Source organism: Pocillopora damicornis, chromosome 2 (genome assembly GCF_964200805.1).
Source record: "Pocillopora damicornis chromosome 2, jaPocDami1.2, whole genome shotgun sequence".
NCBI lineage: Eukaryota > Metazoa > Cnidaria > Anthozoa > Scleractinia > Pocilloporidae > Pocillopora > Pocillopora damicornis.
Window position 1 is genome coordinate 2,916,306 of NC_142671.1, and position 13,695 is coordinate 2,930,000.

General features: G+C 38.5%; 1 protein-coding gene across 3 annotated transcripts in view; it reads left to right on the forward strand.

The window, feature by feature from the left end:
- The first annotated feature begins 767 nt into the window (after positions 1 to 767).
- LOC113668113 (uncharacterized) overlaps positions 768 to 13,695 on the forward strand; it is a 17,675-nt gene continuing 4,747 nt past the window's right edge. Inside the window, exons 1-20 of one of the 3 annotated variants that reach the window (XM_089197016.1) lie at positions 768 to 894; positions 1,283 to 1,368; positions 1,624 to 1,718; positions 2,133 to 2,377; positions 2,937 to 3,044; positions 3,856 to 4,098; positions 4,655 to 4,699; positions 5,527 to 5,556; positions 6,069 to 6,428; positions 6,539 to 6,586; positions 7,217 to 7,576; positions 7,687 to 7,734; positions 8,761 to 9,120; positions 9,245 to 9,280; positions 9,915 to 10,274; positions 10,385 to 10,432; positions 11,378 to 11,743; positions 11,871 to 11,915; positions 12,337 to 12,696; positions 13,575 to 13,631. In XM_089197016.1, coding sequence (XP_089053142.1) covers positions 804 to 894; positions 1,283 to 1,368; positions 1,624 to 1,718; positions 2,133 to 2,377; positions 2,937 to 3,044; positions 3,856 to 4,098; positions 4,655 to 4,699; positions 5,527 to 5,556; positions 6,069 to 6,428; positions 6,539 to 6,586; positions 7,217 to 7,576; positions 7,687 to 7,734; positions 8,761 to 9,120; positions 9,245 to 9,280; positions 9,915 to 10,274; positions 10,385 to 10,432; positions 11,378 to 11,743; positions 11,871 to 11,915; positions 12,337 to 12,696; positions 13,575 to 13,631 — 3,391 coding nt within the window. In that variant the 5' untranslated portion in view covers positions 768 to 803. The remainder of the gene's footprint in view (positions 895 to 1,282; positions 1,369 to 1,623; positions 1,719 to 2,132; positions 2,378 to 2,936; positions 3,045 to 3,855; positions 4,099 to 4,654; positions 4,700 to 5,526; positions 5,557 to 6,068; positions 6,429 to 6,538; positions 6,587 to 7,216; positions 7,577 to 7,686; positions 7,735 to 8,760; positions 9,121 to 9,244; positions 9,281 to 9,914; positions 10,275 to 10,384; positions 10,433 to 11,377; positions 11,744 to 11,870; positions 11,916 to 12,336; positions 12,697 to 13,574; positions 13,632 to 13,695) is intronic. The other 2 variants (XM_089197018.1, XM_089197019.1) reach the window with 2 other exon arrangements.

The following is a 13,695-nucleotide window of genomic DNA, read 5'->3' on the forward strand; positions in this document are numbered from 1 at the left end:
ATGAGAAGTAATTCAACCTCCTCATTATGGTCTTAGCGTTTGTGCTTTGATTAAATTAAAAATTAAATGACTGCTTTTTTTCTTGTTAATATTGCGCAGCCAGAACAATGCATTCTACCAAAATAATGAAATAAGATAACTTCTCGTCTAAAAAGCGGGCCACTTCTATCCTAAAACCGAATTTATGAAGCTGGTCAGATATAATTAAATGGGTGTAAAGCAATGCTTACCATTTACAAAAGTGCATTTGAATTCATTTACTTTGAATTCACAGAAATACCAGGGTGAAAAGGTTTAAAATTGCACTTAGAATCAGCTTTCAAAATCAAACATACTTCAACTTGTTATAACAATGAAAGTGTAATAGTCACAGCTGTCAGTATAAAAACTCCTCGTAATGTATACAACCAGCATCTCTGTCATTTAACAAAATCAACTTAACTCAATTCTATTTAATCTAGTGAGCAGCTGGTAAGGCCGGTGTATGTAGGTATTAAAGAAAACTTTTTTCCTCCTTATTTCAACTATTAGAGACAGAAAAGGTTGGCAATTAAGTGTAAGTAGAAGCTTAATTGAGCTCTGTTTGGTCCACCATACAGCTGTGCCTGTCGGCACGTAGGTAAATTAAAGAAAATTACTCTTCGCCAAATTTTAACGATAAACAAAGGGGTAGGGTAGCGTTAATGAATACCATTAAAAAGAACGAATATTTGTTCAATTTCCGCTCTCTCTAACCATAGGCGTTAAGTTTGATCTGTTAATGGCCTTCAATGATTAAAATTCATTTGAACGCAATGAAATAAATGTCCGTGAGCCAGAAAGCTTTTGCATTCGTCTTTGAACATCGCAAAATGATGTTCTTAGTTTTGTTACTGTTGGGGACGTCTGTTTCAGGTAAGGCTTAACGCTGACCTTCTCTGAATCGGTTATAGCTTCTCTCCATGTTAGAAAATGCGGTGAACTTTATGTATTAGCAATGCCTCACTTCGCTCCTAAAGTCTTCGTTTGCAAAGTTCTATGTTTCCAACTTTTCTTCCTATCATGATCGTTGATATATAAATTACTTCATAGATGTCAAATTGATGATTCCCAAACGATATTATAAGAGTTATTTAAATTAAATTGACTTATTTTGATGAGTTTTTGTTATTGACCTCACTCGATCGAGGATTTTCAAGTTTACGAGAACTCATAATCGGCGATATATTTGATTCTCTCCAACAAAACCTTCTGCTCCTTTAAGATTACTGAATTAATAGAATACACTGTTGTTTCACAACAGGACAACTCCAATGTGGCTTCACGCCCATCCCTCAATCACGTGTCATTGGAGGTCAAGATGCGAAGCCTGGGGCTTGGCCATGGCAGGTGTGATGTCATTGCCTCTGTTCAAATCTTCACAAGCTGTTTGTTTCTGCTTCTAGAGATCAGAGACTTCATCCCACAAAATAATGAAAACTGTTTAATCTTAAAAAGTTTGAACGTGTCTTGTTGGTTCTCATCAAGCTTTTATTATCCAGCTTGCAGACAGGGTCCCCTAAATTCCCTTCAACTGCGCGAATCGTATCCTTCCTGAAATTTTTTAAAACTTATTCTTAATTATTTTGATTGTTTGCCATTTAGATCGCATTACAACGATATGGCAGCTTCATCTGTGGAGGATCTCTCATTTCTGAAAATTGGGTAGTTACCGCTGCCCATTGTGTAGCAGGCAGCTCGTAAGTTTTTGCTCTTTTGCGCATGCCACAATTTTGACCGCTGTGTTACCAAATAAAGACATATCAACTCAATTGCGGACTCAAAAAATGACTGACAATTAACGTCGACCAATCAGCTTAAGTAATCAAAAGGAATAACCTGCCAAATGTAACTGACTGCCTTTTGAATCAACCAAAATAACCGACTACCATCCGAATGACCGACCGACGAATCAACCTTACGAAGATTTAATTAGCAACTCTTTGACCAAGCAGCCGAGCAAACTGCTGATGTATTATTCACTTTATACTATTTCTTCACCCAACAAGCGTATATTTGAGAGTCCAAAATAGTGCTTAGCTTCTCTATCGACTGCTAGTCAATTATAAGCATAAGTTACGATCATGAATGAACCTTGTAATGTATATTTGTAGAAATCCTGCCAATTACAGAATAGTTGTTGGTGATCACAATCGGAATGTGAACGAAGGAACAGAGGAGTCTGTTGGCGCCGCGCAAATCATTTCTCACCCTCAATACAATAGTCCTGGTAGACTTAACAATGACATCGCCCTGATTAAACTCGCTACGTCTGTGAAGCTCTCTGCCAGGGTGAACCCCGTGTGCCTACCGTCTAGCGACTCAAATGTACCCACAGGATCAAAGTGTTACATTACAGGTGAGGGTGGTCATGAGAGGTCTGCTTGTTTTTAATATATAGACCATGCAAATCCCATGCAATAAAAATGGCCCAACTCCTCTGTCGTAAAGCAATAATTCACGGGCATTTTAGTTGAGGAGCTGACAAGCCGGCTCGCTTGAGGAAAAGCTTTGCCTTAGTACTTTTTAGGAAAACCCTTGCAACTTGTGGGTAATTCAGTAAGTTGTATATTCACTTATTTTACCTCGAAAGGATGTTTCGCTTCCAAATAACCGTCTTCCAGGTGTCTTTATTAGCGAGGAGTCATACACGTTCTAAAATTCTGCATTACGCTATACTGGGCTCAAAATTTTCTCAGGAGTTTCCTTCAGAAAGCACCACATAGGGGATAACAGAGGATGTTTCTTCAAATTGCAAACATGGTTGTTTCAACATTTTCGTGATACTCCTTATAAGTTCTTTTGCAGCTATTTTCCTTCCTGTTTACCGACTTCGTTAATCAACAGATAAGAACACAACGGAGACCTTGAAATGTTATTGACGTAGGTATAATGTTATGAACTTGCCGCTTTGATAGGCTGGGGAAAGATTAAGCATCCAGGAGGATCTCATCCTATTTTACAACAAGCCATGATGCCGCCTATCGATCCAGCAAAGTGTAGGCAGAAGATTCAAGCAAGTGGAGGTACGTACATCAGAAAGTCTATATTGTAGATTTTTCATAAGCATAACATTGTCTGTCTTTTGCTTATTAGGTCTGTCTTTAGGTTTACCTGCAGAATGAAAGTCTATATTGTAGATTTTTCATAAGCATAACATTGTCTGTCTTTTGCTTATTAGGTCTGTCTTTAGGTTTACCTGCAGAATTTGTCCACGATATTTATCAAAACGACAAATATTCTCGTTTGTGATGACAGTTTTAAGACAAAGACCAAGCGAACATTAACATTACACTTAATCTGGCCGGCATGCTAAAACAATTCGACGAAGTACATTTTCTTCAACCCCAATTACCGTTTTTCAGCTGTTTAAACAAACCGAATAAGATTGAAACGTTGGATGACTGACGGATCACTGAGTCAGAGTGGATTTTTTCGTCGTTAATTTGGATTCCTCTTCCCGATGTTCGAAAAAGTATAAGCTGCTCTTACCCGAATCAATTGATAATTTTTTTCTAACTGAAAATAAATTGGACCAGCTTATTTGAAGAGATGCTTTGCTTTAACCGTACTTCAGTTCTTTATCAAACCTATTGTGGCCCGCTTAAATACGAAATCTTAAATTCTTAAATCCTATAACCGACTATTCTTTGGTGAACTCATCGATTGAGTCGAATTCTACTTAAATTTGAGTCACATCTGTCATAAAAATCGGCTTTTGAAACCACCTTTATTGCGTGGTGATAAAATCCAAAGCAATTCTGGCTTACCTTTCAATGCAAAATTCTTTCTTTTAGATCGTTCACGCTAACTTTATATGTACTTATATTTTTGCAGTCTCAATAACGTTAACTCCGCAAATGTTGTGTGCGGGCGTGGACAATTCCATTTTAAGTGGTTGTCATGGTGATAGTGGAGGACCGTATGTGTGCTTGAATGCGGATGGGAATACATATACCTTACATGGTGCAGTCAGCTGGGGTTCTTCCAGATGCGATGCTAAACAACTTTTTTCTGTGTTTGCCCGAGTGACACAGTACCGAGCGTGGATCAAACAGCACACTGGGATTAGTGGAGGAGGTAAGAAATAAGTTTTGTACCTTAATATCGTGATATCTAATCGCTGTGGTTATTCTTCGTGCTGGATTCATAGTAGTGGGGTATTAGACAAATGATTAAGTCCCACTTATATGATCAAGCAGTTTTGTCACATATCATTTTGGTATGTTTGGTACGTAAGGCATGTTTGACCATCAATTTATGCTGCGCAACAAACTTGATTTTGGAAATGTTTGATCGTGCTCACTTCTGACCGATGTGGACATTTCAACTTACGTATATTTAGTCGATCTAATCACTTGGAGATTATTAGCACTAACTTTAGAGTGCAGTAAAAACGTAGCGATTCACATTGGCCTTCTTTTTCTGGTATGTATTTTTTTGTTGATCACAAATTTTGCTTAGCAAAATGTTACTCATTGCAAGCCAAAAGGGCTGTGTAAAAAAAGAAAAAATATACACATCTTTCTATTTTTCCGTAAAGATTCATATTATTCTTAACATTCCTTTTACTTTTATTACTTGAGGAGGTTGCACTGCTTTTTTGAAAAAAAATTACCGTGAATTATTTTTGCAGGAGGGCCACCACCCTCTCCTCCCATACCAACCACGTCAGGATGCGGTAAGCTCAACATTTGCGAGTAGCTCATGTCCCAAATGCTTGATGAGGCGGGCATTAGGCTTTTTGGTGCAGCGGTTTTGGCTTTTTTCTAGATCGGTTTTTCGGTTTTTGTATCAGAATATGTCGGTTTTCGGATTTGGTGTTTATTGCTGTTTGCGGATTTTCCACTTTTTAGCGTTTGGTTTTCGGTTTTCGTCAAAAAATACTAAAAGATTTTCGGATTTGGTATCCGATGTGGCATTTGGTTTTTCTTTCTGGGCTCAGGTCTCATTTTGATCTGAGCAGCAAATGTGCGCCTCCTCCGATCTGGAATAGCCGCAAAACCTCTGTATGCTCAATTTGTCACCACTGCATCGCATCGATAAGGGTTTTGATAACTGGGATGTGGAAATTTGTCGGTTTTGACGGTTTTGCATGCGGTTTTCGGTTTTGATTGAATTTTTTCGCTTTTTCTCGGTTTGGTGGTTTTAAATGATTTTTCTTTTAAATTTTTGTGACAGTTTCTAATAGACCCCAATACCCCCCTCCTTGATCGTGAATCCGTCAGGCTAGGTCAATTGTCTAGATCACATTAGTTGAAGGTTATTTTAAGAAAAGTTATTTTCACTGACAAGAGACAAGGATTAGCTACATGTTAAGGTGTATAGATATTCTACTTTCAAAAAAGTCTGCATCTTCCTGTAAACTTTGCTCTGCATGTCTTCCCTTCTTTCTTTTTTCTTTCGGCTCACTTTTTGACAGCAGATCTTCTACAAATGCATTAAAACACTCACGCAAAAAAATGAATTGTTAAAAAATTGCAAATTTTCTGTTGAATCTCTTTCCAGGCGGTTCACCAACTCCTCCAGTGGCCCCTGGTAAGTTGGACAACTAACGATTAAAAGCAGGGTGGATAACTAATGTTTTCCGAAAAAGTTATTGATGCGTGCCAATCACCATAAAAATGACGAGACCAATGCTATCTTAAGTTAGCTTGGAAACCTAACCAATGTGAAAAACCCTGCCCTCCTCTTTATTTCATAATCAGAAAAAGCCATCGTCAACTGGGTTACGGTTATGGGTCGCAGTTATGCTAAGATGTATGCTAGATGATTTTCTCAACACCCTGAAAGAATGTCGTGTTCAGAAACATACTATATCAGCCATAACGTGATAAATATAATGTAACGATACGTGTTATCAGACGATAATAATTGTGAAATGTTCATAAATGTTCGTACATACACAATTACCGAGGGTATAGCGCACAGATCTTGAGGCAGGTATAGCTCATGAAAGTCAAGGTTGGAAATTGTATCTTCACGTTTATTAATTTGTTTGTTTTTTTTCTTCTGTTGTTATTTCTCCAATTTGTTTTTAACATTACCAGAGTGTTCAAACTACCAAGTTCTGAGCGAAAATGATCGTAACACAGCCTTCAAAGGGTCAGTCAAATGTGATAACTCAATGGCTACACGCTGGTACAGGTTTCAAGGAGGTGCGGGCTCACAAATGCCTACAAAGTGTGTGCCCATAAATCAGTGTGGTACCCATGCACCAGGCTGGCTGAGTGACGGACATCCCACTGTGAACGAGGGAGCAGTTCAACGTAAAGTGTGTTTCCATTGGTCATCAAACTGCTGTCAGTGGTCCAGTAATATTAGGGTTCGTAACTGTGGCGGTTTCTTTGTGTACGAGTTGGTTCGGGCACCTACATGTAGCTTGCGATATTGTGGAGAGAAAGCTCAAGGTAAGAGTGTTTTTGCGTACTTATTGACAGCAATATCTCTACAAAGAGATTAAAAGAAAAGAGAAATAAGTCTTGAAAACACTGTAAATATTGTGTTGCATTTTTACCAGGCGGATCACCACCACCGCCGGTTACAACAGCGCCCCCAGTGGCTCCCGGTAAGTTGAACAACTGAATAGTAAAAGCAGGCTGGGTTACAAAGCTTTCCAAAAAAGTTATTGATATGTGCCAATCACCATAAAAATGACGCGACAAATGTTATCTTAATTAATCTTGGAAACCTAACTAGTGGTGTGAAAAACCCTGCCCCCTTCTCTATTTGATAATCAGAAAAGCTATCGTCAACCGGGTTACAGTATTGAAGAACAGTTAATGCTACATGTAAGATGTATGCTGCATGATTTTCCCAACTCCCCGAATGTATGTCGTGTTCAGAAACGCAATAAATAAAAGACAACGTGATAAATATAATGAAAAAATACATAAACAGAGTTCGAGGGTAGATAAAAAAAAGCCAAACAAGTAAACAACAACAACAACAACAACAAAAACAACAGATGAATCAGTTTCAGTTTAAAGCGAACTTTTCCTCAGACGATAGCAATTATGAAATTTTGTTAATTTTTTCGAAAAAACGGATTAACCGGGTGTATAGATAGAGGTCTTGAGGCAGATTTAACTTATGAAAATCAAGGTTGGAAATTGTGTCTTCACTTTGAATAATTTTGTTTGTTTGTTTGTTTTTTTTTTCTGTTGTTATTTCTCCAATTTGTTTTTAACATTACCAGAGTGTTCAAACTACCAAGTTCTGAGCGAAAATGATCGTAACACAGCCTACAAAGGCTCAGTCAAATGTGATAACTCAATGGCTACACGCTGGTACAGGTTTCAAGGAGGTGCGGGCTCACAAATGCCTACAAAGTGTGTGCCCATAAATCAGTGTGGTACCCATGCACCAGGCTGGCTGAGTGACGGACATCCCACTGTGAACGAGGGAGCAGTTCAACGTAAAGTGTGTTTCCATTGGTCATCAAACTGCTGTCAGTGGTCCAGTAATATTAGGGTTCGTAACTGTGGCGGTTTCTTTGTGTACGAGTTGGTTCGGGCACCTACATGTAGCTTACGATATTGTGGAGAGAAAGCTCAAGGTAAGAGTGTTTTTGCGTACTTATTGACAGCAATTTCTCTACAAAGAGATTAAAAGAAAAGAGAAATAAGTCTTGAAAACACTGCAAATATTGTGTTGCATTTTTACCAGGCGGATCACCACCACCGCCGGTTACAACAGCGCCCCCAGTGGCTCCCGGTAAGTTGAACAACTAAAGAGAAAAAGCAGGCTGGATTACCAATAGTATGCCAATCACCATAAAAATGTCAAGACCAATGCTTTTCTAGGTGAACTTGGAAACCTAACCAGTGGTTTGAAAAACCCTGTCCCTCCTTTCTAATCAGAAAAAGCCTTCGGCGACTGGGTTACGGTATTGAGGAACAGTTAAAGCTAAAATGTATGCTGTATAATTTTCTAAACTCCCTGACAGAATGTCGTGTTTCAGTTTTTACACAATGGACAAACAATAGGACGAGAGCTATGGTGAAAAATGTTTTCAACATATTTTTTATTTGTATATCAAGACAAGTAGCTGAAATTGAAAGCAAATTGTTTTAAGTGACTTGAACGGACCATCCTCTTGCAGACATTTTTGGAGGACAAAAAACTACAAACAAGACGTCTCTTTTTTCGGATAGAACGCTGACATTGTAAACTAAATCAACTTTCTTTTCAAGTTATGCGATTAACAAATCGACCACAACTTTCTACTGTTACTTTTTTCCTCCGACATGGCGACGATTGCTGAGTGTTGCGTTACATGTTAGGTCACTTTTATCATTTTATCTCCGATGTCCTTACTGACGATGAGTGTCGACCGATAGGCACACGAAAACTTTTGGTAGTTACTGTGAAAAAGACTGTCTATCGCTGAAAATGTTTAGGTGAAATATAAGCAGAAACACAATTCATCAGCGACAACGTAATAAATATAATGCAAAAAAATTCATAAACTGAGTTCAAGGGTAGAGTTAGAAAAAAGCAAACAAAAAATGAATCATTCTCAATTTAAGTGGAACGTGTTCTCAGACGATGATAATTATGAATTGTTCATAGTTATTCGTAGAAACACAATTACCGAGGGTATAGCACACTGGCCTTGAAGCAGGTATAACTTATGAAAATCAAGGTTAGAAATTGTGTCTTCACTTTTACTAATTTTGTTTGTTTGTTTGTTTGTTTGTTTTTTGTTGTTGTTTCTTCATTTGTTTTTAACATTACCAGAGTGTTCAAACTACCAAGTTCTGAGCGAAAATGATCGTAACACAGTCTACAACGGGTCAGTCAAATGTGATAACTCAATAGCTACACACTGGTACAGGTTTCAAGGAGGTGCGGGCTCACAAATGCCTACAAAGTGTGTGCCCATAAATCAGTGTGGTACCCATGCACCAGGCTGGCTGAGTGACGGACATCCCACTGTGAACGAGGGAGCAGTTCAACGTAAAGTGTGTTTCCATTGGTCATCAAACTGCTGTCGGTGGTCCAGTAATATTAGGGTTCGTAACTGTGGCGGTTTCTTTGTGTACGAGTTGGTTCGGGCACCTACATGTAGCTTGCGATATTGTGGAGAGAAAGCTCAAGGTAAGAGTGTTTTTGCGTACTTATTGGTAGCAATTTCTCTACAAATGGAAAAAAAGAAAACAACAAAAAGAAAAGAGAAAAAAGTCTTGAAAACACTGCAAATATTGTGCTGCATTTTTTCTAGGCGGATCACCACCAACAGCGCTCCCAGTGGCTCCCGGTAAGTTGAACAACTGAATAGTAAAAGCAGGCTGGGTTACAAAGCTTTCCAAAAAAGTTATTGATATGTGCCAATCACCATAAAAATGACACGACAAATGTTATCTTAATTAATCTTGGAAACCGAACTAGTGGTGTGAAAAACCCTGCCCCCTTCTCTATTTGATAATCAGAAAAGCTATCGTCAACCGGGTTACGGTATTGAAGAACAGTTAATGCTACATGTAAGATGTATGCTGCATGATTTTCCCAACTCCCCGAATGTATGTCGTGTTCAGAAACGCAATAAATAAAAGACAACGTGATAAATATATTGAAAAAATACATAAACAGAGTTCGAGGGTAGATAAAAAAAAGCCAAACAAGTAAACAACAACAACAACAACAACAACAAAAACAACAGATGAATCAGTTGTAGTTTAAAGCGAACTTTTCCTCAGACGATAGCAATTATGAAATTTTGTTAATTTTTTCGAAAATACGGATTAACCGGGTGTAAAGGTATAGGTCATAAGACAGATATAACTTATGAAAATCAAGGTTAGAAATTGTGTCTTCACTTTTACTAATTTTGTTTGTTTGTCTGTTTGTTTATTTTTTGTTGTTGTTTCTTCATTTGTTTTTAACATTACCAGAGTGTTCAAACTACCAAGTTCTGAGCGAAAATGATCGTAACACAGCTTACAAAGGGTCAGTCAAATGTGATAACTCAATGGCTACACGCTGGTACAGGTTTCAAGGAGGTGCGGGCTCACAAATGCCTACAAAGTGTGTGCCCATAAATCAGTGTGGTACCCATGCACCAGGCTGGCTGAGTGACGGACATCCCACTGTGAACGAGGGAGCAGTTCAACGTAAAGTGTGTTTCCACTGGTCATCAAGCTGCTGTCGGTGGTCCAGTAATATTAGGGTTCGTAACTGTGGCGGTTTCTTTGTGTACGAGTTGGTTCGGCCACCTGCATGTAGCTTGCGATATTGTGGAGAGAAAGCTCAAGGTAAGAGTGTTTTTGCGTACTTAATGACAGCAATATCTCTACAAAGAGATTAAAAGAAAAGAGAAAAAAGTCTTGAAAACACTGCAAATATTTTGTTGCATTTTTACCAGGCGGATCACCACCACCGCCGGTTACAACAGCGCCCCCAGTGGCTCCCGGTAAGTTGAACAGCTAAATATTAAAAGTAGGCTGGGTCACAAAGCTTTCGAAAAAAGTTATTGATATGTGCCAATCACCATAAAAATGACAAGACCAATGCTATCTTAGTTAAGCTTGGAAACCTAACTAGTGGTGTGAAAAACCCTGCCCCCCTCTCTATTTGATAATCAGAAAAAGCTATCGTCGACTGAGTTACGTTTATGAAGTAGATAATGCTAAGATGTATGCTGCATGATTTTCAGTTCTTACTCTATAGGGAAGCAATAGGACGAGAGCTTTAGTTAGAATTATGAAAATCGAGGTTCGAAATTGCGTAAGATTTATGGTAAATGAATTTCGTCAATAAAAGATGTCGTGTTTAGTATTTTTTTAAATCACAATTGTTAGGATGCGAGCCATATTGCATTGTAGAATAAGCCTTTTTTCCAGCATATTTCCATGAAATCTTCAAGACAATGCCTCACACTGAGAATACACCCTGAAATTTAAAGCTAATTGTAGAAATGAAGAGAGCGACCATCTACTTGTGTACAGTTTGTGAACATATGAATTTTATGAATTTAGTTGATTGTTTGAGTGGTTTGATAGAATGCTGGTAGTAGTTACTAGATCAAATTTATTTTTGACTAATACAAAAGACTGTCCATCGCTGGAAGTTCTAAGCAAAAACACATAAACATCAATGACAATGTGATAAATAAAATGCAAAAAAAAAAGAAATGAGTTCGGAGGTAATTTAGGAAAAATCGAAGAAAAAAATGTTTCACAATCTAAGGGGGTCATGCTCTCTGACAATAGAAATATGAAATAGTTATCAGTCTTTGTGAAATCAAAATAATACCGGGGGTATAGTGAGCTCTTGAAAATCTAGGTTCGTCATTGTGTTTTCGCATTTATTGCTTAATTTTTTTGCCTGTTTGTTTGCTTTTTGTTAACATAACCAGAGTGTTCAAACTACCAAGTCCTGAGCGAAAATGACCGTAACACAGGCTACAAAGGAGCTATCAAATGTGACCGGCCGTTGCCAGCCGGAAAACGCTGGTACAGGTTTCAAGGAGGTGCAGGCACACAGATGCCAACAAAGTGTGTGCCTAGATATTATTGCGGTACCCATGCACCGGGCTGGCTGAGTGACGCACATCCCACAGTGGGCGAGGGAGCCGTCCAACGCAAAGTATGTTTCCATTGGACATCAGGCTGCTGTCAATGGTCCAGTAATATTAACGTTCGTAACTGTGGTGGTTTCTTTGTGTACGAGTTGGTTGAACCACCGGGATGCAGCATGCGATACTGTGGAGAGACATTTCAAGGTAGTAGAGATCAAACCCTATTCTTTATCTTACCTTCATTTCAAATATAACAATATAAGAGCTATGTAAAAATCATACTATTTTGTCATGAGCTTATGTGCCTTTTTTTTTTTCTTTTTTTCTCTAGGAGGCTCGCCACCACCCCCATCAACACCACCTCCAGTCATTTTTGGTGAGTTGAGCATATTCTACATCTTTATTTCTTCTTTAATTACCTGTAGAGAAAAGGTTAAAGGTATTTGAAAAGATATCGAAAAACTACGCCACAGTCTTGTAAAGGAATTATTCGAGAAGGCTACCTGAAACATAAAAATTCTTGAGCATTTTGGCAAAGAACCGAAGGAGGACCACCTATGGAACGTCTGATATGCAATTTGTTAAGTTTCCTGGTAAGATACACTTTGATTTATTGAATACTACAACATGAACATCGTGCGAATGTTGTTAGGTTCAAATAGCAAACGATAGGAACGTCCGGCCTTAGCTCCAATGCCAGATGTTCCTATATTAAGAAAAGAGTGTATACGTACAAAACATACGTAGTAGCCAGCGTGATACGAGATACAAACAAAATACAATACCTTCCACTCCAGCTTGTTCCAACTACAAAGTCTTGAACGAACGTGACCGTATAACAACTTACAAAGGGTCAGTCAAATGTGACAGCTCACTTGGAAAAGGCTGGTACAGATTCGCGGGAGATGCAGGCACACAGATGCCAACTAAGTGTGTACCTAAACTTCAGTGTGGTACCCATGCACCGGGCTGGCTGAGTGGCGCACATCCCACAGTGGGCGAGGGAGCTGTTCAACGCAAAGTGTGTTTCCACTGGTCATCAGGCTGCTGTCAGTGGTCCAGTAATATTTTGGTTCGTAACTGTGGTGGTTTCTTTGTGTACGAACTGGATCGGCCACCAGCCTGTAGTCTGCGATATTGTGGAGAGAAAACTCAAGGTAGGAAATTATATGGAACACGGATTATTTTTCTTGCACGCAAAAAAGCTCTCTTCAAATTTTTATTTTGAAGCCCTCACTTCCCGAGTAAGAGTGGAAAAATTTCATAAACGCTTGAAAACTATCCCCCAGTTGGACAAGCAAAGAAATATTTTTGTTTGACGTAAGCCGAACGTGGTAATCAGATCATCAAATTGGAGCTAGAGCAGAAAGAAAGAGATGTAAAGAGTCAAAATAAACTTAAAAAAATAACTTGTCTAAGAAAAGAAAAAAAAAATTAGGAATAAGAGATGACATTGGGTGGGTCCAGAAAATTAAGAAAAAGAGGACGTAAAGGTAGATTTGAGAGCACAACGCCACTATATCTCGACCCCAAAATAAAATCCTCTCGTTTGATGCAGCTGAAAAGGCACATTAGAAGTTTGAGACGGTTCCTTTTCACCGATCACTTCTGTAATCGGACAGTTTTCGCGTCATTGCTTGGTACATTACGTTGCACTGCTAGGCTAACGGTCTACTGGTTTAATTTTTTTAATGAGCCAATGACTTAATTTTCTCGCGGAAACAAGTCAAGGGGTATTATTGTTTTTGTAATGAGTACGATTAATTGCTTGCAAAATTAGTTTATTTACTTGGTCTCATCGATGGGTTTTTTGTTCCTCCAATTTTTTCATAGTTTTAGAAATTACCAACGGGACTTTGAGCCATTCAATTCTGTTTGTTTTAAAATTGTTTATTAAAAAATCGGACTACCGCTTTGCGTTCGTCCGGTTTGTTAATCATACGCATGATTACAGACTCCACTCCGTCATATTCTCGTTATTAATGTTACTGACTGACATTTATAGTGAGACTTGTGTTGTATATGGTATTGTCAGGTTGTAGTTCATCAACGCCTCCACCTCCAGGACCAACAACACCTGTTAACGCACAAGGTAAATCAAAGAATGCAAACATTTGGAAATTTGGAAAAAACCTGGTATAAACTGAACTGATACC